The 26,539-nt window shown below is 44.6% G+C and overlaps 1 protein-coding gene across 1 annotated transcript; it reads right to left on the minus strand.

The window, feature by feature from the left end:
- Positions 1–1,466: 1,466 nt before the first annotated feature.
- Positions 1,467–26,119, minus strand: LOC134801113 (cell adhesion molecule Dscam2-like; the record flags this gene model as incomplete). The annotated part of the gene is made up of 29 exons (XM_063773645.1): positions 1,467–1,717; positions 2,115–2,192; positions 2,592–2,699; positions 3,034–3,230; positions 3,358–3,475; positions 4,264–4,432; positions 6,089–6,246; positions 6,752–6,946; positions 7,561–7,755; positions 8,293–8,472; positions 13,973–14,133; positions 14,669–14,798; positions 15,568–15,720; positions 16,230–16,358; positions 16,614–16,696; positions 16,784–16,874; positions 17,722–17,868; positions 18,258–18,397; positions 18,657–18,822; positions 19,234–19,382; positions 19,820–19,964; positions 21,319–21,495; positions 22,229–22,348; positions 22,793–22,928; positions 23,448–23,817; positions 24,432–24,522; positions 24,785–24,936; positions 25,371–25,456; positions 26,018–26,119. Coding segments are annotated over 29 exons (4,155 nt in total), but the record flags the coding sequence as incomplete, so codon positions are not given.
- Positions 26,120–26,539: the final 420 nt, after the last annotated feature.

A 26,539-nucleotide genomic window follows, 5' to 3' on the forward strand; every position in this document is an offset into this window, starting at 1 on the left:
GGAGCTATTTTTAACGACATCTACGCACACATTCATAGGCAATAGTCGAGTAGTCAGCTGGAGTAGACTAAATTATGATAAAAGGGAACGTTCAAAAACTCATCACGTACAAATTTGTAAGCATTATTTTATTTTGAGATATTTTAAGTTTATTACTGAAAAACATCCCGGTATTGAAGTATTTTATGTTTATTAGTATCAAATATATTATTTAAGACATCTGGAATCTAGAGGATTAATTATTATAATATTTATTTTTGTTTTACGAATTTCAATTTTATGTCTCGAAATTGTACTAGAGCATCAGCGTAACGAAACGTCGAGCTGTCAATGTCAGCTTTACTGTCAACGTCTATACTATTTGTTGTTGGTTGTTTTCTGAAGGCTTATTTTGTTTATTTCTAAGCTAAAATAAGGATTAATTAAACAAAAACGCATCTGATAAATAATGAAACATGGAATCAAGTGCTTCAAGTTTCAATTGTTAGAATATTCACTGGAATCATGAACGAAATATGTGACTGCAAGGGACATTAGTATTGCAAGGTATTTCCTACTAATTTATGTGTTTTGTAATGAAAAATGAGGCCAATACTAGGCAATAGGCATACGACTAGTCACAATTTCATATCTCCGAAACTAGAAACCCTCATAAGGTACCTTTTCCCGTGGAACGTCACATATACATATACTTAAACAACTATTACAGACTATATTACAATTTTTACAAAGTTTGGACTAGATGTTCTGGGTTAAGTAGGTAACTGCTATTAACATCAACAATATTTTATGACAATAAATATAACAACTTAGGTAAAATTATAGGTACATCAAGTCTACTTTCGAACGGTAGGTGGGTACTTATATAGATAAAAGACTTGCGATCAAGTTCTAATGCGCAAAAATGTTTAAAGACATTTCACTGTTATTTTTTGGTCTATACACATTGCTGGGCACGATCATTATTGTACAATGAATTAACTTCGTGGTTTATAGTATGAATCCTATTGACGTAATGGGAAACCCGTTGCGCAACGAGTTAGCGGATGGATAGTAGGTAGGTAGACGTACCTACTCATTTAACCGGCAGGAACTACTTATATTACGAAATAAAAGTGCCTGTGGTTACCTACACATTTTTTAAATGTCTTGACGTTATATTTGTAGATAACCAAAGCATAAGACATTATTATGGATTTCTATTAGAATGTGTTTCAGGTATTTAGATTTTAGTTAGTTTGTATGGATCATTGTGAAAACGCTCTCATATCAAAACAAATGAAAGAAAAGTAATCCTCCCGTATACCGCGGGAAAGGAATCTGAAGAAGGTTTTGTTTGTTTTTCAAAGCAATTGGTTATGCAAATCTCGAGTAAAAATAATATTGCCCGCCATCGATCAATGATCGGTCGATTGATGTACTTAGCCTTTGCGAAAGCTTTAACACTTTTGCTCATGTTTTAAACATACCAGTTTTGATAAATAATTATTAACTATAACAAGAAGTTAGTATAATTAATTGCGGTTTTAAGGGCAGTGTGGTTTCGATGACAATTCGTTTTCCTTGAAATTCGAAAGTTTTTTTTAACAATTTCAACGTAACAATGCTACAGAACGTTGGCACCTTGGTAATGGTCCATGGAATCTTATTCCTTTACCATTTTAAAAAGATAATTCTTCCTTGTCTAGTTATCTGTGGTGAGGTTGTCGACATGCTTCTGAAAAAGAAACAATTTGTTGGAGTTAATATCTTGAAACCGTGTTCAAGTGGTGCTGATCTGAAACAGTCTTCATCTCTGTCATTCTAATTCGGTATAGGTAGGTACTTAATTGAGTGAAAAAGTGATCGTAGTGAGTGATTTAAAGTTATAATATGACGGATAGAGCAATAATTGTTTTTTTTTTATACAGGTATATAAATCACTACACCTTATAAAGCAAAGTCCCCGCCGCGTTTGTTTGTCTGATGTTCGCGATAAACTAAAAAACTACTGAACGGATTTTCATGCGATGTTCACCTATCAATAGAGTGATTGTTGAGGAAGGTTTAAGTGTATAATTACTACCCGTGCGAAGCCGGGGCAGGTTGCTAGTTATATAATAAATTAAACTCACTTCTCGGCACGCTCTGGAGTGTGGATTTTGATATACTATCACTGTCCTCAGACTCTGAACACACTTGAAAACTGGTTTCTGAAATTAAAATATCTCTTTAAGGCATATTAAGTCTGGTCGCTTTTTAAGGGTCACATTAGATTCAGTAAATATTTACTACATTAGCGAGAAAATACCCCTAACTCTTACCAATGCATCCTACTAATAATATAGTTTATGTAAAGTTTGTAAGTTGGCATAATTAGATGACTACGTCACGTATGGTTACGTGATCTACTCTTTATCCCGCAATTCATTTGTGATTTATTACGAGCAATCTGAGGGGGAGGGTCTGGAGCAGTTTAACAACTTGTATGTGGAGCAGATGCTAGTACTTGTCTAAGTTGCTACATCATGCAGGGTCAATGTATCGCTTATACTTGATATGCAAAGATAAATAAATTGTTCCCTCGTAAATGTATGTAATACCTGACTGACCTGTGTCGAAACGGTGCTTGTGGCGGCCGGGCAAGTCCTGGTTGTCCACGTGCCCGAACGTACGGAAGCCCACCGCGAACTGCGCGTATGGACTGATCTCGTACAGTTCTGAAATATTGAAATAATAATTAACCATCACTTAAACTCGATATTATAAGGCATTAGGATGACAGAAATTATGCAAAATGGAACCCTATTACTTCGAAATAAAGTTCAAAAACAAGTGGGAAATATATTCTCCTCTGTGCCTTATAAAGGGTTTATAAAATGGGAAGGACAAAAATGAACATAGGATTTATTTTGAATTACAGTAGGTAGATTTCGCAAAAAAGATTTTTTCAAAACATGAGCATTTTAACAAATATAGCAAGGCAAATACTCTTCTGAAATTGCTATAATGTGTGGGGGATGAAACTGAAGTAGTTAGAAGGACGGCGAATACCATGTTTGCTATTGTTCCTCATATGTATGGGCGCACTATAAATCCTGTTCTGCGCGTTGATGGCGTTCTCCTTGGAGAGGTTGCCGACGTTCGCCATGTTGGCGAGGTTGGTGTGCGACGTGTTAGCGGTTAGGTTGCCGCTCTCAGACTTGTTGTCCACGGTTATCGAGTCGCGGTACTCTGTTAGGTTGCCGCTTCTGAAATTACGAAAAAATCATGTTGCAATATTTGCATAAAAATATACTAGGCAAAGTATCTTCGAAACAATAATCATACTTATGGAGTTTTCACTGAGTCATATTCCAGGCAGATGATAATTCTTACCTTTGTCTCCTGACGAGTATGTAAACACAGCTGAGAAGACAGATGAGCAGTAAAATCGAGCTGCAGATGATGACGATCATATTCAAGTCTAACAATTCCGATGGCGGGCCGACTTCGGCTGAAAAAGAAGGAAATAATTTCCCAAATTAGGTAACTTAGGTTTAGATTTCTATACAGTCAGCTAAATATACCACCTTTCTCGCATTGTCCCGGCATCTTGCCACGGCTCATGGGAGCCTGGGGTCCGCCTGGCAACTAATCCCAGAAATTGGCGTGGACACTAGTTTTTACAACTAGCTAGATTTAGATTATAGTCAGCTAAATATACCGACTTATAAAAAAGTTTTGCTGTTTATTCGACACGTGTGACTACAACGTATGTAGGTAAGGGGTTGTGCACAAATCACGCGAGGCGTTTTCGGCTACATTTTGACCCCCCCCTCCCCCTTGGTGATTGGTGAGGTTTTTGGCTACCCCCCTCCCCCCACACAACCTAACGTGTATTTTCTTGAAATTTTTTCATTCGACCTAATTTTAAGATATTTAGTATTGTATATAGAAAATCTTGTTTATTTTTCTATTTTCGTTAAATAGACTCGCTATTTTGAAGTGCAGAGTGAAGGCTTATGTTTAACGAAACCGAGAAAAAGTCTACTCATGTGGTAGGTATTTTTTTCTTAGTTTCGTTCACTGTAGAAAAATACACCTGAGGTTTCCTTATACCCCTCTCCCCCAACGTGATCTATCGTGATTTTTTCGTGACCCCCTCTCCCCCTATCGAACCTCGCGTGATTTGTGCACAAGCCCTAACCAAGTTGTACCTAATCGTCGGTTCTTAGGTATTTACTTAACGAAAAGTTAGATTGTGAAAATCTTATAGTTCGAAAAGGCAAAATCAACACTTACTGCCATCCTCATTCTTAGTAGCATAGGCGTATATCGTGGTGACGCTGCCAGCCTCGTTGGTGGCGGTGACGCGCACCTGGTACCAGGTGCCGGGCGCCAGCTCCCCGATGGCGAACGACCCGCTGCGCCCCGACTCGTACGAGCTCCACGATGAAAGGTCCGTGTAACTCTGAGGGGATCATTACGGAAATATTACCTATCTTATGGTCAATGAGATGGACCGACCAAATCAAGCCGGCCACAGTAAGCGAAAGCTCACGGAAAGCAGCTCTACGGGAGGAATGGCGACGTGTCGTTAACCGAGTCGCTCAAAAGTCTACATAATGGCCAGGACCACTCTGTCAAGAGTGTAACGAAGAATAAGTAGACCTATCTTATTGTAGGTAAACGGTATGCGTTACCTTATTTCTATGAGCAGGATCTAGCAGACGATTAAGAGTTTATCTCTAAACTGTTGTGGTTTATGTCCCTATTAATGCTAACAGGATAGTTTTGCAAACAGTTTCCAAATAATTCAGCTTCGCTATTCCGCAAATACTCGTAGTTGATAAAGGGGAGACATCTTCCAGCGATTCAACCGTTTTCACTTTCCTCTTGGCGATGGCCTTTGGTGGGTGGTGTCTAATACCTACAACAATTATTACCTCCCTACACAAAAAGCGTTCCTTTTATTTCCTGAATATTATATAACATAGCATATACCAATATCAAAAATATTTATTTCCCTAAATCAAAGTATTTCTACCAAGTAGGAATTTAGTAGGTACCTACGTAACAGGAAGGAAATATGAGGAAGCCACCGAAAAAGTGACGTCTATTGAAACATGATGGCGCGAATGGTTACTAGGTACGGTTAGGTCAATTTATATACCTATTTAAGGATGCCGGTAGCAACAACATTATTATATTCGCCAGTAACTAGCCACCCTAAACTAAAAATGAATTCTATTCACCTATAAACAGAATGCATTTTAGTATAAGGTGGCTAGTTATTGAAGGCTGGCCGTTACCTATTGCAACCTTATAGGCACTAAAATGAATTCTGTTAATAGGTGAATAAAATTCATTTTTAGTTTTGGGTGGCCAGTTATTGGCCGGTGGCCAGTTAATGGCGAATTACCCTGGGACAGGTTCGTTTGAACAGGCTGGCTAGTTATTGGCCGACTTTATAAGAAAAAGGATAGGTATACCTACTTATTTCATAATAATGTCAAAAACTTTTTCTCAAAAATGGACGGCAAAGTCGACTTTGCCGTTTAAAAAATAGGTCGCGAAGCGCGTAGTTTATGGTCAGTCAAAAATTAAAAAGTTAAAAACATTGCTGTCTCGATTTTGGGACTGCAATGTTGCATACAAATTCCATTATTTGTCGAGTTCCAAACTTTTTAAAAGTTGAAATGGCCATATCAAATGAAGGCACAAGCCCATTAAACAGCCAAACAGATGATTAGTACCGCGACTATTTAGCTGTCTCAAATAGGTTGGCGTATTTTCGGCAGAAAAATACACTTCTATTTTTTTATTAAAAAAATAAAAAGGCGGCAAAGCTAATTTTTTCTACTTTTTTCTGTGCAAATATATACGTAAGAACGTTGCTTTTGTAAAATATTTCTATGATATTTATATTTCTTGCACCATTTTTGAGAAAAGCACTATATATGACTCGGCTGGAAGGCTACTTGCTGGCTTCGGATTCAATTAAACGGACTCCCAAGGTCGTCCGTTTAAAACGAATCCTCAGCCTGCAAGTAGCTACTTCCGAGCCTCGACAATAATGTACTATTTCAAAATACCTAATCATTTAAAACGCTTTAACATTCGCTACCTGTGTCTGCGCGGTCCTCCAGGCGCGCGTGCCGAGCGGGCGGTGCTGCACGTCGAACGCGCGCAGCGGGCACGCGCCGTCGGCCCAGCCCGCGCGCTGCACGTACAGGTGCGTGCTGTTGCTCCACAACCACTCGCTGCTCGCCGGCGGGATCGGCACTGAGGACCACCACCGATTCAGTTACCTACTTCAAGTTACAAGTTGTACCTACACGCAGAAACCGATCGTGCCATGACACTTTAGCTATCATTCACCAGCCGTTAAAAGTTGAAACGTTAACCTGAAAAAAATTATAAGTAACAAGTGACCGTCAAAAATATTTTTTGATACACACTTTTATTGCGACTGTACTTTCTTTCCTTTACATATCTATCAAGTGCTTCTCGAAATCTTTCTAATAAGCCTAAACTTAATGTGTTTATGTTTTTCCATTGAAGAGTTCCTTTGGCTTTATCAGTTCCATGTTAGCATAATATTGCATTGTCATCGGAAATACGGAAGTATGCCAAATTTCAGCTCAATCAGACACCGGGAAGTGGTTCAAATTTTAGTTACCAAGATTTGCAGCACTATATCACTATATGTATATACAAAATATGGGTAGGTATACGAGTATACCCACACAGTGAAGTTAATAAAAGTGTGTAATAAAAACAGACTCACCTCCCCCAAGTGTGCTTACGTCCAGATACGCCGGTTGGGATGTCCCCACTTTGTTAGTGGCAGTTATCCTGACGGAGTACTTAGTTCCGCACTTGAGACCGGTCAATGTATGTTTCTGTACCGACAGATTGGGCCGCGCCGCCGGCCACGCCTCCTGCCATGGCCCGTTAGCCACTTTCCAAGTTAGACTATAACCTGCGGAAAGAAGTCAAGATATTCAACATTAGATAACAAAGTACAAACTAGTAGAGGTGTGTAAGTAATAACTCCGGCATTAAAGCCGGGACATAAGCTCGTCCAATTAGCATCATCACGTTTTGACCGTCACTATTATAGTAAATTTTAATGGGGCATATTACGCGAAACTCTGCGTAGGGGGCGCCACTACCACTATCCATTACAATCTGGGGGTCTACCGCGTCGTTATCTAACCTCTCTACCACTCTTGCATATCCGAGCGATAAAAGAGGCAGATAACTAAATATCGATTTTCGCGTTTCCCGGTCGGCCCTTGTTAACAAACCGCCTTGACGCATCAATGTCATATTTTATTGTCTGTGAAAACTTGTCAAAAAACAGTTTAAGGCATAATATTTATAATTACTCTATGGTTTACTAGAGGCGCTAGTGCTGCACTCAGCATTACCATAATACCCCCTAGGCTATTGATCTAACAATATTTGCCGTATCTGACTTTCTAATACCAACTAATACTCTCTTCCTTGCCGATATTCTGATGGTACAGTAACATGAAATGCTCATACATGTAACACTTGTAACAACATCATTCATAACAAAGAACCCCTTACTAATCTTCTGACTGGTCTTGTTGTGCGAGTAGTAGGGCTGCTCCCACTCCACGAGTATGGAGTGCTTGTGCGGCGTGGCGCGGAGCACCGGGGCCTCGGGCAGGGGCAGCACCACCACCGAGTACTCCACGGAGTCCGAGCCGTACAGGTTCTTCGCCAGGCAGGTGTAGTTGCCGCCGAGAGATGGGTCTATGTCTGGAGTAACGAAGTAAATGTTAAATCTGGAATTCTGGACTGACTTAAAATTCGGATGATTGTCGATTTTTTTATTTCGCTATATAGGTATATTTAAAAGGCAAAAATTGCATAAATATCTGGATCACTTTAATCTGTAGGTCAGTTACCTACATTTAGATTAAGTAGAGCCGTATAATATATATGCCTATAATTTTTATCGTTGCCCGTAGGGCCATAGCCCATAATCCTAAATCTCGATAAAACGGGCTCTGTCATAGGTAACTGAATTTTGGTTATTAAGTATAGTGAAAAATTCATACAATTTCAAACAAAGTTAATGCCCTGAAGAACCGAGATAAGAGACCCTTATACCTAGTATCGCTGCGTCTGTATTGTCGGTCTGTTAATAATCTTGTTTTTTTTTTCAAATAAAAAGCTTCTGGGGAGTTTCTAGTGTAGGTACAACTTGTCTTGTCTTGACAATACGTTATATTTTTCTAAACGTAGACATGCGCAAAAGCAGACAGGACGGTATTAATAATGTTCATTTCTTACTATTGATGAGCAGGCTATCGTCATGGTTCCTGGTGAAGCGCGGATGGTGTGTGATGATGTTGTGCTTGTGGTACCACACGGTGCGCGGCGGCGGCACGCCCACGCAATGGCACACCAGCAGCAGCGAGCTGCCCACTCCCACCGACACGGTGCCGCCTAGGGATGCCACACCCGCTACCACTGAAAACAGATCAAGACTTACAGGCGTTTTCCAATTTTAATTAGAGGATATGAATCCGATCTGGATTAGGCATGGAAGTGACATTTCTTCAACCAAAAGTTTTTTAAAGGAAATCTACCACTGGCTCTAATTCTACATCTCTGACCTGAAAAGATGGCGTGCAAGAACGGCGGTAGGACTTCTCTTTCAAAACAGTGTATCTTATATTAATACGCTTTACAAATAATATGCGTGAGGTAGAATACGGAAAGGGAATCGTTCAGTATTTCGTAATAGTACATTACTACAGGGGCTGGGAAGTAAGGGGTTGCCGGCCGAATGCATATAGACGGCCGAATGTAGTGAAGCCGGATAGTTATGAGGCCGACAACCCCTTTTCACGCCGAGGTATGTATAGTGCTTTTCTTAAACATGCAATGAAATAATAATAAAAATTGATGATGATGATGATTGTTTCATGTCCTAATGTGATAGGTTATTCAGTGCGTGGGGTTCATAAGGGGAACGAAAATTTTATTATTTTTGCGCTTCGACGCACGGTTTAAGAGCATTATAAAGTATATTTAGTTTTTTTTTTATTAGTTTTTTTTAAATATTAATTAGGGATTTCTTACAGAGGAACGAACATTTTATTATTTTTGCGCTAAGACGCATGGTTTAGGAGATACAGCCCTATAAATTATGTATTTCTTTTTTTTTTCTTTTCTTGTGTTTTTTTTAATATTAAGGGGTTTCCGAAAGGGGAACGAAAATTTGATTATTTTTGCGCTACGACGTACGGTTTAGGAGATACAGCATTATAAATTTTTTTTTTATTTTTTTTTTATTTTTGTGTTTTTTTTTTTAAATATTAATTAAGGGTTTCTTACAGAGAAACGAACATTTTTATTATTTTTGCGCTACGACGCATGGTTTAGGAGATACAGCCCTATAAATATTTTTTTTGCTTTTTTTTTTCTTTTCTTGTGTTTTTTTTAATGTTAGTAAGGGGTTTCCTAAAGGGGAACGAACATTTGATTATTTTTGCGCTACGACGTACGGTTTAGGAGATACAGCATTATAAAGTTTTTTTTGTTATTTTTTTTCTTTTTTGTGTTTTTTTTAAATATTAATTAAGGGTTTCTTACAGAGGAACGAACATTTTATTATTTTTGCGCTGCGACGCACGGTTTAGGAGATACAGCCCTATAAAGATTAAAATAAAAGAAATCGTACCATAAACCATAAAGCATAAACTGCCTATAGTTTTTTTTAAAGCGGTGCGATAGTGTGTTATCACTTTAATGGCTGAATGCCACGATGGTGTGTAACACATATCTGTGAAATGGAAATTAAAAAAAAATTACTTCCCGGCCCGGCCTTAAATTTTGTATGAAATGCCTTTACAGTTCTCTGGAGTTGCTCCGCCCTAAACGTGATACTTCGAAGCCTGATATAACGCCCGGAGTGACGACATTTCATTGCATGTTTGAGAAAATATTGTACCTATACTTGCACCTTAGGTACACGAGGACTGGTCTGCAAGTTGTTAGCTGCTCCGGTTCTACTCATACGATTTGAATAATATTTATATTTATATCATTGTGAGGGAGGAGGGGCTACCAGTCGTGGTACTTCTAGCTCTAGATGAAGTAGAACGTTTTAGAGCGATGACGATCAAACTAACATAATGGTACCCCCAGTTAGATAACACGTATGTTTAGCAAGGCCTTTGCTAACAGTTCCCAGGTAACAGACCTCTAGACGACGGGGTGTGTGAGACGCGGCGGCTGGGCGCGCCCTCGCCGGCGCGGGTGGCGGCGGTGACCCACGCCTCGTAGCTGCGGCCCGCGCCCAGCTCCTTGATCTCTGCGCTGGTGCGGCCCTCCTCCACGCGGTAACTTTGCTATCAGCTCCCAGGTAACAGACCTCTAGACGACGGGGTGTGTGAGACGCGGCGGCTGGGCGCGCCCTCGCCGGCGCGGGTGGCGGCGGTGACCCACGCCTCGTAGCTGCGGCCCGCGCCCAGCTCCTTGATCTCTGCGCTGGTGCGGCCCTCCTCCACGCGGTAACTTTGCTATCAGCTCCCAGGTAACAGACCTCTAGACGACGGGGTGTGTGAGACGCGGCGGCTGGGCGCGCCCTCGCCGGCGCGGGTGGCGGCGGTGACCCACGCCTCGTAGCTGCGGCCCGCGCCCAGCTCCTTGATCTCTGCGCTGGTGCGGCCCTCCTCCACGCGGTAACTTTGCTATCAGCTCCCAGGTAACAGACCTCTAGACGACGGGGTGTGTGAGACGCGGCGGCTGGGCGCGCCCTCGCCGGCGCGGGTGGCGGCGGTGACCCACGCCTCGTAGCTGCGGCCCGCGCCCAGCTCCTTGATCTCTGCGCTGGTGCGGCCCTCCTCCACGCGGTAACTTTGCTATCAGCTCCCAGGTAACAGACCTCTAGACGACGGGGTGTGTGAGACGCGGCGGCTGGGCGCGCCCTCGCCGGCGCGGGTGGCGGCGGTGACCCACGCCTCGTAGCTGCGGCCCGCGCCCAGCTCCTTGATCTCTGCGCTGGTGCGGCCCTCCTCCACGCGGTAACTTTGCTATCAGCTCCCAGGTAACAGACCTCTAGACGACGGGGTGTGTGAGACGCGGCGGCTGGGCGCGCCCTCGCCGGCGCGGGTGGCGGCGGTGACCCACGCCTCGTAGCTGCGGCCCGCGCCCAGCTCCTTGATCTCTGCGCTGGTGCGGCCCTCCTCCACGCGGTAACTTTGCTATCAGCTCCCAGGTAACAGACCTCTAGACGACGGGGTGTGTGAGACGCGGCGGCTGGGCGCGCCCTCGCCGGCGCGGGTGGCGGCGGTGACCCACGCCTCGTAGCTGCGGCCCGCGCCCAGCTCCTTGATCTCTGCGCTGGTGCGGCCCTCCTCCACGCGGTAACTTTGCTATCAGCTCCCAGGTAACAGACCTCTAGACGACGGGGTGTGTGAGACGCGGCGGCTGGGCGCGCCCTCGCCGGCGCGGGTGGCGGCGGTGACCCACGCCTCGTAGCTGCGGCCCGCGCCCAGCTCCTTGATCTCTGCGCTGGTGCGGCCCTCCTCCACGCGGTAACTTTGCTATCAGCTCCCAGGTAACAGACCTCTAGACGACGGGGTGTGTGAGACGCGGCGGCTGGGCGCGCCCTCGCCGGCGCGGGTGGCGGCGGTGACCCACGCCTCGTAGCTGCGGCCCGCGCCCAGCTCCTTGATCTCTGCGCTGGTGCGGCCCTCCTCCACGCGGTAACTTTGCTATCAGCTCCCAGGTAACAGACCTCTAGACGACGGGGTGTGTGAGACGCGGCGGCTGGGCGCGCCCTCGCCGGCGCGGGTGGCGGCGGTGACCCACGCCTCGTAGCTGCGGCCCGCGCCCAGCTCCTTGATCTCTGCGCTGGTGCGGCCCTCCTCCACGCGGTAACTTTGCTATCAGCTCCCAGGTAACAGACCTCTAGACGACGGGGTGTGTGAGACGCGGCGGCTGGGCGCGCCCTCGCCGGCGCGGGTGGCGGCGGTGACCCACGCCTCGTAGCTGCGGCCCGCGCCCAGCTCCTTGATCTCTGCGCTGGTGCGGCCCTCCTCCACGCGGTAACTTTGCTATCAGCTCCCAGGTAACAGACCTCTAGACGACGGGGTGTGTGAGACGCGGCGGCTGGGCGCGCCCTCGCCGGCGCGGGTGGCGGCGGTGACCCACGCCTCGTAGCTGCGGCCCGCGCCCAGCTCCTTGATCTCTGCGCTGGTGCGGCCCTCCTCCACGCGGTAACTTTGCTATCAGCTCCCAGGTAACAGACCTCTAGACGACGGGGTGTGTGAGACGCGGCGGCTGGGCGCGCCCTCGCCGGCGCGGGTGGCGGCGGTGACCCACGCCTCGTAGCTGCGGCCCGCGCCCAGCTCCTTGATCTCTGCGCTGGTGCGGCCCTCCTCCACGCGGTAACTTTGCTATCAGCTCCCAGGTAACAGACCTCTAGACGACGGGGTGTGTGAGACGCGGCGGCTGGGCGCGCCCTCGCCGGCGCGGGTGGCGGCGGTGACCCACGCCTCGTAGCTGCGGCCCGCGCCCAGCTCCTTGATCTCTGCGCTGGTGCGGCCCTCCTCCACGCGGTAACTTTGCTATCAGCTCCCAGGTAACAGACCTCTAGACGACGGGGTGTGTGAGACGCGGCGGCTGGGCGCGCCCTCGCCGGCGCGGGTGGCGGCGGTGACCCACGCCTCGTAGCTGCGGCCCGCGCCCAGCTCCTTGATCTCTGCGCTGGTGCGGCCCTCCTCCACGCGGTAACTTTGCTATCAGCTCCCAGGTAACAGACCTCTAGACGACGGGGTGTGTGAGACGCGGCGGCTGGGCGCGCCCTCGCCGGCGCGGGTGGCGGCGGTGACCCACGCCTCGTAGCTGCGGCCCGCGCCCAGCTCCTTGATCTCTGCGCTGGTGCGGCCCTCCTCCACGCGGTAACTTTGCTATCAGCTCCCAGGTAACAGACCTCTAGACGACGGGGTGTGTGAGACGCGGCGGCTGGGCGCGCCCTCGCCGGCGCGGGTGGCGGCGGTGACCCACGCCTCGTAGCTGCGGCCCGCGCCCAGCTCCTTGATCTCTGCGCTGGTGCGGCCCTCCTCCACGCGGTAACTTTGCTATCAGCTCCCAGGTAACAGACCTCTAGACGACGGGGTGTGTGAGACGCGGCGGCTGGGCGCGCCCTCGCCGGCGCGGGTGGCGGCGGTGACCCACGCCTCGTAGCTGCGGCCCGCGCCCAGCTCCTTGATCTCTGCGCTGGTGCGGCCCTCCTCCACGCGGTAACTTTGCTATCAGCTCCCAGGTAACAGACCTCTAGACGACGGGGTGTGTGAGACGCGGCGGCTGGGCGCGCCCTCGCCGGCGCGGGTGGCGGCGGTGACCCACGCCTCGTAGCTGCGGCCCGCGCCCAGCTCCTTGATCTCTGCGCTGGTGCGGCCCTCCTCCACGCGGTAACTTTGCTATCAGCTCCCAGGTAACAGACCTCTAGACGACGGGGTGTGTGAGACGCGGCGGCTGGGCGCGCCCTCGCCGGCGCGGGTGGCGGCGGTGACCCACGCCTCGTAGCTGCGGCCCGCGCCCAGCTCCTTGATCTCTGCGCTGGTGCGGCCCTCCTCCACGCGGTAACTTTGCTATCAGCTCCCAGGTAACAGACCTCTAGACGACGGGGTGTGTGAGACGCGGCGGCTGGGCGCGCCCTCGCCGGCGCGGGTGGCGGCGGTGACCCACGCCTCGTAGCTGCGGCCCGCGCCCAGCTCCTTGATCTCTGCGCTGGTGCGGCCCTCCTCCACGCGGTAACTTTGCTATCAGCTCCCAGGTAACAGACCTCTAGACGACGGGGTGTGTGAGACGCGGCGGCTGGGCGCGCCCTCGCCGGCGCGGGTGGCGGCGGTGACCCACGCCTCGTAGCTGCGGCCCGCGCCCAGCTCCTTGATCTCTGCGCTGGTGCGGCCCTCCTCCACGCGGTAACTTTGCTATCAGCTCCCAGGTAACAGACCTCTAGACGACGGGGTGTGTGAGACGCGGCGGCTGGGCGCGCCCTCGCCGGCGCGGGTGGCGGCGGTGACCCACGCCTCGTAGCTGCGGCCCGCGCCCAGCTCCTTGATCTCTGCGCTGGTGCGGCCCTCCTCCACGCGGTAACTTTGCGGGGGGCCGTTGCTATAAGTGATTGCGTATATCAATTGTGATTTTGTATTAACACTTTACCAGGCTGACAGTTCAAAAATGACAATCGAATGTCAGTCTTACTGATCGAAAATAGAACACATATTTGTAGTGCCATATGTGGGAAATATATATCCCTTTAGCCTGGTAAAGGGTTATGTATAGGTATACTGTATCACTGAGCTTAACAACTGATGAATGAGACTGCGAGTGAATTTTGATTTGATCCTAATCTAAACTTTGCGTTGCATGAACTCTTTGGTTAGATAAAGATAAAATTTAAGGTGTATGATATTGTCCATTGTACATGGGGGCTATTCACAAATTACGTCATTTCAAATTAGGGGGGGGGGGGGGACATAGGATGACGGTAGCATGAAGTAGGAGGAAATGGGGTCATTTGAAGCATGATTTTTGGATGATTATAGGGGGGGGGGGGGGGGGGGGGGTCAAAAAACGACAAAAAACGATGACGTAATTTATGGACAGCCCCATATCTATATGTATAATAGATTTATAAATATCTTGCCTGGAAGTGGGCTTGACGTAAACTGTATAATACAGCAGTATTCCATTGGAATGTTCCGGTCTCTTCCAACTGACGAGCAGGGAGGAGCCCGATAGCACTAGTACTTTGATATCAGCTGGCGGGTCGGGCACTGGAAGATAACTTAACATCAGTTTGCTGTCATAATAACAGGGCAAATGAAAAAGGCTGACACACTGATTGGTGCGGGCGATATGCATTGCAGTCGTGTTAAAAAGGTCGTATCATAACCATATCAAACCAAAATAAAATTTAACTTAAAAAATCTGAATTCTCAGTGAGAGCAAGGCACGTCCCCGTGTGCTCTTACGGTAGGAAAGATGTAGATACCAAAGCAAGATCATTTAGGGATACTAATAAAGTGATAACACAGCTATATGGATGGAACAAATGGCGACAGGTCTCTGGAACATCTTGCGATCCACGAATGCCTCTTAAACTTAAGGGGAAAATCTACAGGACGATCGTGAGACCTGTTGTAATGTATGGATCAGAATGCTGGGCGACGAAAGTGGCGGATGAAAGAAGAGTGCATGCAGCGGAAATGAGAATGTTGAGATGGATGTGTGGAATGACGAGAAAAGATCGGATTAAGAATGAGTATATAAGAGGAAGTTTGAAAGTAGTAACGGAGAAGATGAGGAGTAGTAGGGAAGGGTGGTATGGGCATGTAATGAGGAGGGATGAATGTTGATGGACGGAGAGCGGATGGTAGACCCAAAAAACGATGGATGGATTATGTGAAAGAGGATATGAGAAAGAAAGGAGTGAGTGCTGAGGTGACGAAAGACAGAGGAGAATGGAAGAGAAAACATGTTGTGCCCACCCCACATAACGTGGGATAAGGGCAGCAAGAAGAAGAAGACTGTTTGGTTACTTGCCATCCTGTAAAGTAGCACAAACGATCGGGTAGGAGAACGGTCCTGTCCCGTAGTTGGAGAAACCGGCCACTTTGACGGTATAGTTGGAGTACTTCAGCAGGCCCTGCAGGTATATCTCGGTGTGGAGCGACGTTTGGTTATGCCATGCGTCTTCTGAAAATTATTATAGATTATCTGTTAAATGTCTGCATTTGATTCTCATTTGGTATAAATAAAAAGGGCATAGGGTTAGGGTAAGTGCAGTAAGTGAATGGTCTGTAATAGACGAGACAATGAACGTGGTGAGCTAGACTAATTACATTATATGTTACTTACCTACAATATTTTGCATTGCACCCATATTGTGTTTTACTTACTACTACTACTATATTAGGTTAAATGATGATGTGGTAGAGGTTGTAAAATAGATGGAGTTGATAAATGGTAAAGACTTGGGCGTAGGTGTCTTTAGAGGCCACCAGACCAGATTCCGTCATTGGCGGTTAAACTGGAGGGGTTAGTCATTAAACCTCCTGCTGGTGTATTAGGCTATAATTTATCGCGTAAACAAGATATGATATAGCACTCGTATCTTACTAACGCGTGGTATCAAAATCATAAGTGACGTGCTATGTTAGAACTACGACCGTAATACGTTTGGTAACTAAGCACAGTCATCGTACCCTCTGCCGCGTAGAGCACGGAGTAGCCGACGAGCGAGCTGGCGCCGGCCTGCAGGGGTTGCCAACCCACGCGCAGCGACGTCGGCGACACCGCCGTGCATTCCACGGCCAGCGGCGCTTGCTCTGGCGCTACAACATGCAAACATCCAACCTTTCATTTCTTGTAGGTACCCTTTCATTCTTACATTTCTTGATTAGGAATGAAAATAAACGCTCAAAGCGAAGCTTAAAAAGTGCTGCAATCGTCATCAATCATCCCTGTGTTCAAGTTACTGGTTTAGTTTTTTTTTATTTAACCCAATTCACAGCGGTATCAAAAACAGTTGGAACCAATATAATAATGTGAGTTTTTAAGCTCACATAAAATACATTACTGAGTTTTACCTCCTTCCCTGGTGTCTTGAAATACGGGTATTGAAAATGGTCCTGATCCCGCACTGGTGAAGGCTGCTATTGACACAGCATACCTGGTAAAATATTGTTACACATAATTTTATTGTACATTTTATGTAGAGCCAATGTATTTATGTATTTTGCGGTTATAAGATTATTACCTAGTGTTTTTTAAGAGTCCACTCAGTACAGTTTCTTGTTTTCCTGATTGATGTAAAACCTTGACTGTCCTTGAGTCATTGATGTCCGATACTGAAAAGAACGCAGGTTGCATTAAATACGTCATTATGGTGAAGGGATATGTTGAAAATGATAGGACGCAATAGAGAGCGTTCAGCTCACGAGAATCCTCTACTGTATTAGCGTCAATGAAGTGTCAATACCAAGTTTAATATTTCGACTTACGTAGGCCACAAGATCCACAAGAGGACCTCCCATCGCGCACGGGCTCGGGCAATTAATTATGTACCTATATCTAGATATAGAATCTAGATCTTCTTCTTCCTCGCGTTATCCCGGCATTTTCTTTTTGCCACGGCTCATGGGAGCCTGGGGTCCGCACCGTCCGCTTGACAACTAATCCCATGATTTGACGTAGGCACTAGTTTTTACGAAAGCGACTGCCATCTGACCTTCCAACTCAGAGGGTAAACTAGGCCTTATTTGGGATTAGTCCGGTTTCCTCACGATGTTTTCCTTCATCGAAAAGCGACTGGAAAATATCAAATGATATTTCGTACATAAGTTCCGAAAAACTCATTGGTACGAGCCGGGGTTTGAACCCGCGATCTCCAGATTGCAACTATTGCAAGTCGCACGCTCTTAACGCTAGGCCACCAGCGCTTCGATATAGAATCTAGATATAGGTACTTACATAATTAAATCAAAGCATGGCCACTATCATCCGGTGTAAAGAAATGGGTGATTGGTTACCGGTACAATTTGACACCGGGTTAACGGTTTAAGATGTTAGTTAAATAAAAAACTAAAAGGCATCCTTAAGTCTTACTCTTACTAGGATACTATGGCAATTCTAAAACGCCTCCATATGAGACTATCATTTATAAATATGATGCCCAGTGCCACGATGGTTTCTCACCTGAACTACCCTGTGGCACCGCCTTGACGTGATACCCCACTATAAGCCCGTTATGGGTCTCCTTCAGCGGAGGCATCCAGGTAGCCCGCAGCTCTCCGGGATTTTCAGTCTGTTCTACTTGCACGTTGTTCGGGGGCGAGGATGGAGCTGAATATTTAAGAAAATACCTATACATCAAGCGGTCACGTGGTAAAAAGAGTTAGTAAGACCTGGCGCACTCACAAAATCGATCAGTTTTCCCACACAAAAACAAATGCGTCAGGTCACGTCTATTCACGTGGTATAAAGGTGGCAATCTTTCCCTAGGCATATAAAATGTCTACACAGAGACACTAAAAAAAATTGTGTTGAAAAGAAAGTTTGTCGCAAAAGAAACTAAGTACCTACCTAAATAGGTATAAGTAAAAAATAATGAGCAGTTTGGGCAAGTAAGTAAGTGAAGAAGTCCAATCTTATAGCGAACTACAAGAGCCACGCTGGTTTGTAAACATGGAGAGGGCCGGGCCTAAACATAAACGTGACAGTCGACGGTTTACCCTCTTCGTGAGTGGTGAAGTGCACGGGGGCGGTGAACAGGCTGACGCCGACTTGGTTGCCGGTGGCTACTCGCACGCCGTACGCAGTGGCCGGCCTCAGGTTCTGCAGCTCCAAGCTTTGCCGGAGATCTGTGTCTTTTCTGAAAACGATTAGATACACGGAAACTTGTTATTTAAGTAGATACTATATTTATTGCTCACATTTGTATTATTTCCGGAGACCAGTGACCTTCCTTTAGTGGAGAGCAAATAAGAGTATTTTTACCCAGAGTTACCGCATAGCTAATGTACGGAGCCGTGTAGCTCTATCCTTATTAGCTGTCAAATTCGAAGCACCAATTTGAATTAGACTTTACACATCCTAGACAATCAGAATGTTTGGTTTGAAGATTGCCTTACCTAGAGACGTTGATTGTGACCGCGTGCTCCCAGACATTGTAGTGCTGCGGCACATGTTGTAAGGAGTAGTATTGTGCGTGTGACGTCCGCGGGTCGCGCCACGACACGAGTGCGACGCGCGACGATACTGACTCCACGCGGATGTCGGACGGCGGCGTGGGAGGCTCTGTGGGTGTGGTTACAAAATTTAATCCTGGAAATCAAGGCTGTAACTAGTACTAAACAAAGACTAAGTACTTATAGTCAAGAGCGTCGCCAGCAGATGGAGCAGAGGGGCAAGTTGATTTCGCCGAAGGCCTAATGGAGGGAAGGATGATGGGCTGTGTATGTAATTTCGGTCTCCAGGGATGCAACTGACCCCTCCACCCTTCTCCCCTGGCGACGCCCTTGAGTATACTTAATACAAACACTCGCAAAAAATGTGACACGGCAATAAAGTGGATATGAGAGTGATTTCAAAACGTTTAACTCTTTCAAAAACCAAATAAAGTGTATTACATTACTTAGTTGAGTAACCGCGTAATGTAGTAACTTTACAATCCAAGTGTACGATTGTATAGTTACATACGTCACCTACCTAAAATGGTGAGATGTATAGCGAAGCTTGCAGCGCCGTAGGGGTTGCTCGCTCGACACTGGTACAAGCCGCCGTCCATCGCCTCGGAATATTGGATACTGATTGTGCTAACAACGCCCAGTGTGGATTTCGTCTCAGTTAGTTTTGACCTGGAAAATACAGTTATGACTGATTTTATTGCAAGGTAAATGGATCTGTTAGAATATTCAATACAAGCTACCACAGGCTAAAATTACACAGTGGAACGTTACATCCCGTTTCGGCGAATACTCGCAAAAAACAGAAAAAAAGAAACAGTATTATTTAGCATTCGCTCGGTACGTTTGTTTTTTACAAGCTTTTATTTTACTTGCAATGTTTGTATGTATGTATATTCGGGTCAAATCTTGCATCGCAAGCTAAATTAAACCCACTACCAATCGAATATCTTCAATATTCGATTGAGCTGAAACTTCACATACATTATGTTAGTTGGGTGACAATGCAATATTATGGTAGGTACCATGGAGCTGATCTGATGAAGGATCAGGGGGTGGCCATAGGCACTAGGGGTATCTTTATTACTTTTTTTAACACTCGGTGGTACCTGTGATGTCTAAAATCGATGACATTCCCGTTGTGGGTCCAGGTAACCCTGATTGGGTCATCGCCGAGTGGTTTGCATGCCAAATTTACCGGGTGACCCAACCGTGAAGTCACGTTGACTGTTGATGATTCAAAGTGAACGGGTTCTGTAAAATTAAAATAAAGTTTCACTAACACGTGTTTTATGGTTTATGGTAGATGTTTCATAAACCTATAGTCGTACCAACTATTTAGAGCAGGCGTAACTTATTACTTAAACACTTATTTTATGGATAACGTTAAATAATCAGTTATCGCTGATAAGCACAAGCCTTCAGATAGATATGTACCTACCTACAGCGCGCTGCAAATTTGGATGTAAAAACTATGAATAGAATTCATTCATATAGTGGCTAATAACTACATAATGGCTAATAACAACAACTGCATAGACTGTGCGGAAAGAGAAGAGTCGTAGAATGTATAGGTTCCCATATAATTCATGACTCTTCTCTTTCCGCACATATTCTAATAGTAGGCAATTGAAGAGTAGAGAGATTAGCGGAATATTAGATTAGGTACCTATAGGTACCTTACAATTTTGATTATGTTAGAAATTGCACCAACGTTGCAATAGCGTACTTTATTGATTGATAACTTACTATTAAGTATAAGTAGTTACTACCTATTAAGGCACATCCACTGGACCCGCTTGGCCCAAAACAGGAACGACTGGCAAGAGATGGAGGAGGCCTTCGTCCAGAAATGGATGATTCCCACGTAATAAACCAATATTTAGTTTACCACCTAATTTTAGTTTTTAATTTTAATTTAGTTTTTAGTTCTATACGTTAAATAAGTTATTATGTACCTATACCTTTCAGGGAGATAAGGGGTCATCCATTAATTACGTCACACGAATTTCTAGGTTTTTTGACCCCTCCCTCCCCCTTGTCACATTTGGTCACATTTGGCAAACCCCTACCCCCTAGTGTGACGTCACATTTTTTCTACGAAATCGCCAAATCGAATTAAGTAAGTACCTAAGTATTATTAATATTTTATCAAAATATTTTTGACGATATAAATATTAGTAATTTTATAACCCAAAACTGCTTAGGAAAGAAAATTAAAAGAATAAAAACGATTATCGTTTTAAAAACTTGTTATTTAAATGTACAGCGATAAAATAATTAAAAAAAAATTTCGGTTACTGATGAAAGTGATGAAGTTAAAGTGACGTCACAAAGTTTGTGTCTCCCCCCTCCCCCATGTCACAATATGTCACATTTTCTTGACCCCCTCCCTCCCCCTAAACGTGTGACGTAATTAATGGATGACCCCTAAAGGCTATTTTTATTTTTATTTATTTTTTATTTTTATTTTATTTTATTTTATTAAGGCACATCCACCCGTGAGCTAAATATCATAGTTATCTGAAATAAATGTATTTTGATATTTTTTTTTGATAGGCCTAGTACCTAGTACCTATGAGTTAAATTTGACTGAGCGGTGACTTACTGTTGACACTCATCCACACAGACTTGCTGAGAGGCTGCCCCACGCCGTTCTCCACGTTACAGGAGTAGAGCCCCTCGTCAGCTAAGGACACCTCCTCTATCACGAGGGTGCCGTTGGGTAGGCTGAGGATCCCGCCGCCGGCGAGCTCTAGGACTGGCTGCCAGGTGCCAAGAAGTGCTGAGAACATTAAAATATTTTTTTTATCATATATACCGGGTGTGGCCTGTAACACGAGCAAAGAATTAAATCATAGATTGTACTCCTCAAACCGTGACACTTTTGTTCAACAACTTTTAAAAATTATGAAGTATTTAGACTCCCTATTTTTCATACAAAATAAATATTATCTTCAATGGACGCCATCGCCACGCCATATCATTGTGATTGACGTTGCTTGTCACGTCTTAAACATAACAAAATTCGCAATACATTGCGTCTTAGAATAAACTTTAAAGTGTATTAAAAATCAAACCACAAGTTATTTTTAAAAGTCGCTGAACAAATGTTGATCAGTATGAGGAGTACAGCCTACAGTTAAATTTTTTGCTCGTGTTACAGGCCACACCCGGTATATTTTATATAAATATTTAATAAAATCGTAGCAGATATGAGATTGTCTAAAATTGGGCAAGCCAGCGGAACCTAATAGTTATTTGAACTCCCCGCCATACGGGCTATAGTAAATTGAATATTCATCATCAATCGTGTCATCAATCACAAACTTATCCGCATTATCCGTTTATCACTCGCGATAGTCGCAGTTATAAAAATGAAAATATTATTTTTTAAACCGCAAAAATAGATTTGCTTCCCACGACTGTATTTACTTAGGTACGTTTTACTAGAAGAATAACCGTGTATTGTGACTCGCAAGAAAACCATTAGTTACTGGTGCATGTAACACACGTACCGTCCTTCTTCATCCAGTGCACCTGAGGCTGCGGGTAGCCGCTGGCACTGCAGGAGACGGCTCCCCTCCGGCCCAGAAGGAGCGACGAGTTGGACGGCTCTTCCAACCATTTTGGAGCCACTGAAAATTAATAGATTAAGGTACTCGTTATTCTGTATAAAACTCCCGTGAGACGCGAAATTTTCGCTAATTGCATCGAAACATGCCGACCGTTTATTCGACTAAATAATACGTGAGTGACCCGTTTAAAATAATTTTAATAGGTTCGTAAATAGGTATGTGACTAACAGTAGCCGTACCACGAGTGGACACCTGACGTTTACGTTAGCGACTGCTCTCACTGCTCCTCTCACTCCTATCGTTCGCACTGATGTATCGGTGCGATAGAGAGGGAATGCGATCTAGTTCACGCAAACGTAAATGTAAAATGCCGACTCGTTGTAGCTGTGTTGGTGCGTCAACACAAACTAACAAGTTTGTATTGACGAATTCCGATATTTAATCAATATATTTCTAAACAGTTTTTTTACTTCTGGTTCATGCTCCTATACTTTAAAAACTTACCTTTAATATAAAGTTCCGTAGATCTGTTCACTTTAGCGACGTGGTTAGACGCGACACAGGTGTAAACCCCACAGTGTTCTAGAGATACCTTCTTGATTACCAAGGCACTGAAGAGCTCAGAACTTCGTTCTACTACCTAAAATGTTACATAACTGATTAATCGTTTCAGAATTAAATAATATGAAAAAGGAAAACATCAGACCGGACATGCATATATATATGAAAATGTATTCTATGATTTCTATGCTATGTGTATCTACAACTTTCACTTAATTGTTATGTTAGGGTGCTACGGGCTACGACGGCGTAGCACTCGTCACAAGGCGTGTAAACAAAAAGAAAGCAATGGAAAAAAATTCACGCGGCTAATTTCGGTAGCTCAGTTCGAGTCTTGCCTGAAGCGGTGAAATATTCATTTTTTTTAATACAAAAAGGAAATAGTACCGCTTGCAGACGTTTAAATGTTTGATAAAAATTAGTTGTATATGAAAACTCCGAATCCTGCTCATCACAAAGGTATGATAATTCACAGGTTTGTGAATAGAGCGGCATTCGAAGAAAATAAGATTAAAGTGCACATCGAGCGCATAGCTACAAGGTAGAGGTCACAGGTTAGAGCAATGAGCTTAATTACTTAAAATGTTATGCATATTACCTTTAAACCACTAGGTATCCTCTTCCCATCTTTTAACCATTCAAAGTGTATTGGTAGGTCACCACTCCTGACATTGCAATACACATTAACAATCTGGCCCTCCTGTAAATTATTCCCTAGTAGCAAATCATCTAGCACCGGAGCTTCGATGACTTGTATTTCGAAAGCTCTCCGAGCCATCTCTCCAGAAGGACTGGTGACTATGCAAGTGAACACGGCGCCATTTTCCTCTTTAGAAACCTCTGCGAGTGTTAACACTCCGTTGATATTAACTGTTGGTGCGTTCCTTTTTTGTTTCTGGCTGCGTTTATATCGCGAGTGAAATGGGTTGGAATTGATTGTTTTGCCCTTGTACTCCCAGTCGATTTTACTGTAAAGTTGTTAATCATAATTTGTAAGGTGTTATTTTTATTGTCTTCTTACAAGTATCAACAATTTATTAACTAATAAAAATCTCAGAAAAGTACTACAGGCAGCATTTATAGTACCTAGAGGATGAAACAGCGCGCCAAAGTATTTGCCACCCTGGAATACTTTTCCAAATAGAGATATACATATATCTGTATTTCGCGTTCAAAAGTATCTGTAACAGTCATTGTTCTTCACATTGACGTATAACTCTTATCTCAGGACAGGACGGGCCTTACGGGCACTAAAAATGGTACTAGTTCAGCGGTGTCACTCACGAATTCGAGCCAATCGTGCAGTCTAACGCAACTTGTTGCGACCAATCGCGCGTGTGATGCGAACTCATCAACCAATCGCGTTATAGCAATGTCACAGCGCTGTACTGGCCCCATTCATGTCCCATTCTTATTGCCCGTAAGGCCAGGCCTCAGATATTAGTAAGTATATGTCAATGGTACTACATATAAATATATATTTCTTTTTCTTAAATTAATAGAGAATATTAGATACTTTTGACGAGTAATCTGATCCGCTACTTTTGACGCTGACTGTACAATATTTAAAAACCGCACTTACCTAATGGGATATCCGTAAAAAGGACACCTCAAATTGATTGATTCACCGGTCTGAACTTTGATCGGAGGTAGCACTCTTATGTATGGAGGACCTGGGAAAAGATAATAATAACATATTTAATTTATTTACGGTACCTAAGCATTACTTTTAACCTCTTGTGTGCCGGGATTATTTTTTTCTAATAGTTTCCTCGCGCGTATGCGGATCCGCGCGTTCCGCATTCGAGGTCTTCAAAGCGGTAAAAAACCATATAAAAGAGCGCTCACATGTGGTGATCACTTCTTTGTAGACGATGCGTAACGCGAAGTTTGTGAGAGTTATTTAAAATATGGGATCACATAACCACGTCTTACCGTAAACGTCCAGTCGGTTCTCGTGGACGGCCGAGTGCTCGCCCTCCGAAGCGATGCAGGAGTACAGCCCGCCGTCCTCCACGCGCACCCGCGTTATGTTCAACTGAGCGACCACCGAGTTGTCGGAGGTCATCAGCTGACCTAGTGAATACCTGGAAGGTTATAGAAATTGTTTTTAATAGCCTGAGATAGGCCGGCTGCTGAACGATGAGAACGGTTCGGACCGAGCGTTACAACGTGAGTTTCATAATAGCGTGAGTTTCACGTTGATCGATTGATTGAATTCGTTGCTCCTGCTCCTACTTACCCAGCAATTAAATATATAAATCGCAAGGCATTTGTTGCAAGGTATGTAGAATAGTGTTTCAGTAATCAACTATAATATTTCAAGGGGTGGGCGGTCAAACCCGATAAGTTGAGATTTTTTACATTCAAATTAGAACTATATGAGACGTGCGTGGAGTTCTTATTTGAATAAAAAAAATATATCGACTTATTGGGTTTGACCGCCCACCCCTCGATTTACTCTTTATTTGTTAAGATTTAGAAAGATAGCATTTGTTAGGAAATTTCTACCTAGTCTTACCTCGCATCAGTGGTGACTACGACCCCATCTCGCTCCCAGGTGAATTGAGGCGGTCTGTCTCCTGTGGCTGAGCATTGCATGCTGATCTGGAATTAATCAAAAAAGTAATTATGTAATTCCTGGGATTCGAGGCATTATGAATGCAATTCTAACGCGGCTATCACATTGAAGCAGATTTATCCACGTGCCACTCCGGCGAGTGAGCGAAACAGCGCTATTCACGTATTTAGCGATTACTCGGATTCTGAGAATTAGTGGCATTAAAAGGCAATATAATAAACTGAAGCAATACTTAATCAAATCTTGATTTATCTAAAGTTCAATCTTGATTTTTATGTATTTGTGATACCAAAACTTCGCTGATAGCAGTCGTGGCCGAGTGGTTCAGGCGTCCGACTTTCAGTCGTGGGTTCGAATCCTGGCTTGGACCAATGAGCTTTTCGGTACTTATGTGGGGAAGACAATTTGGTATTACCACTAACATTACGGTAGGTAGAAACTCGAGGAAATATGGCAACCGCGAGAAAGTTAAAAGGTGCCTATGTGAAGTCCCCAACCGGCTTTGGGCCAGCGTGGGGAGTATAGCCCAATCTCCTTCAGTGGGATGTATATATTTAGGCTGATTTAAATTAGGTATAGGTACTTACATCACCGCCAGGAGTGACAGTCCTCTCTGTGAAATGTTGTGTGATGATGACCCGACCATCAGACAGGCTGCGGTAAACTCGTTTTCTTCTGTCAAGACCTGAAACAATATTATAATGTACAATTTAAAATTTTAAATACACAAATATTTATTCGCCAACCTCAGATTTGAAGAAGAGTAGGCAAGCCGAACAAGAACAATGTCAAATGATAAACAGAATGTAAATTCCTTTCATTGCCAACCCTGAACAGCAGCACGGAACATACAACCCTAGCATCGCTGACCAATCACAGGCAGCAGGTGGCAATCAAACGCGTAATTGCAGTTTGCGGCGATGGTAGCTTTATTGGGTTAAGAGCCCATCTTGCAGCCGGCGCGTCGCATCCAGTCTGTTTCAATTGCATTTATGTTAAGTAGTTATGTGCGAATAGGTGCACTTTGGTCGTATCCTCGTAGATAATCAAATAGCTTCAGTCGAGCAGGTTGCAGTGGTACAACCAGTAGTAATTTAAATTATTTTTGT

The sequence above is a fragment of the Cydia splendana genome, chromosome 2 (genome assembly GCF_910591565.1).
Source record: "Cydia splendana chromosome 2, ilCydSple1.2, whole genome shotgun sequence".
Classification (NCBI taxonomy): domain Eukaryota; kingdom Metazoa; phylum Arthropoda; class Insecta; order Lepidoptera; family Tortricidae; genus Cydia; species Cydia splendana.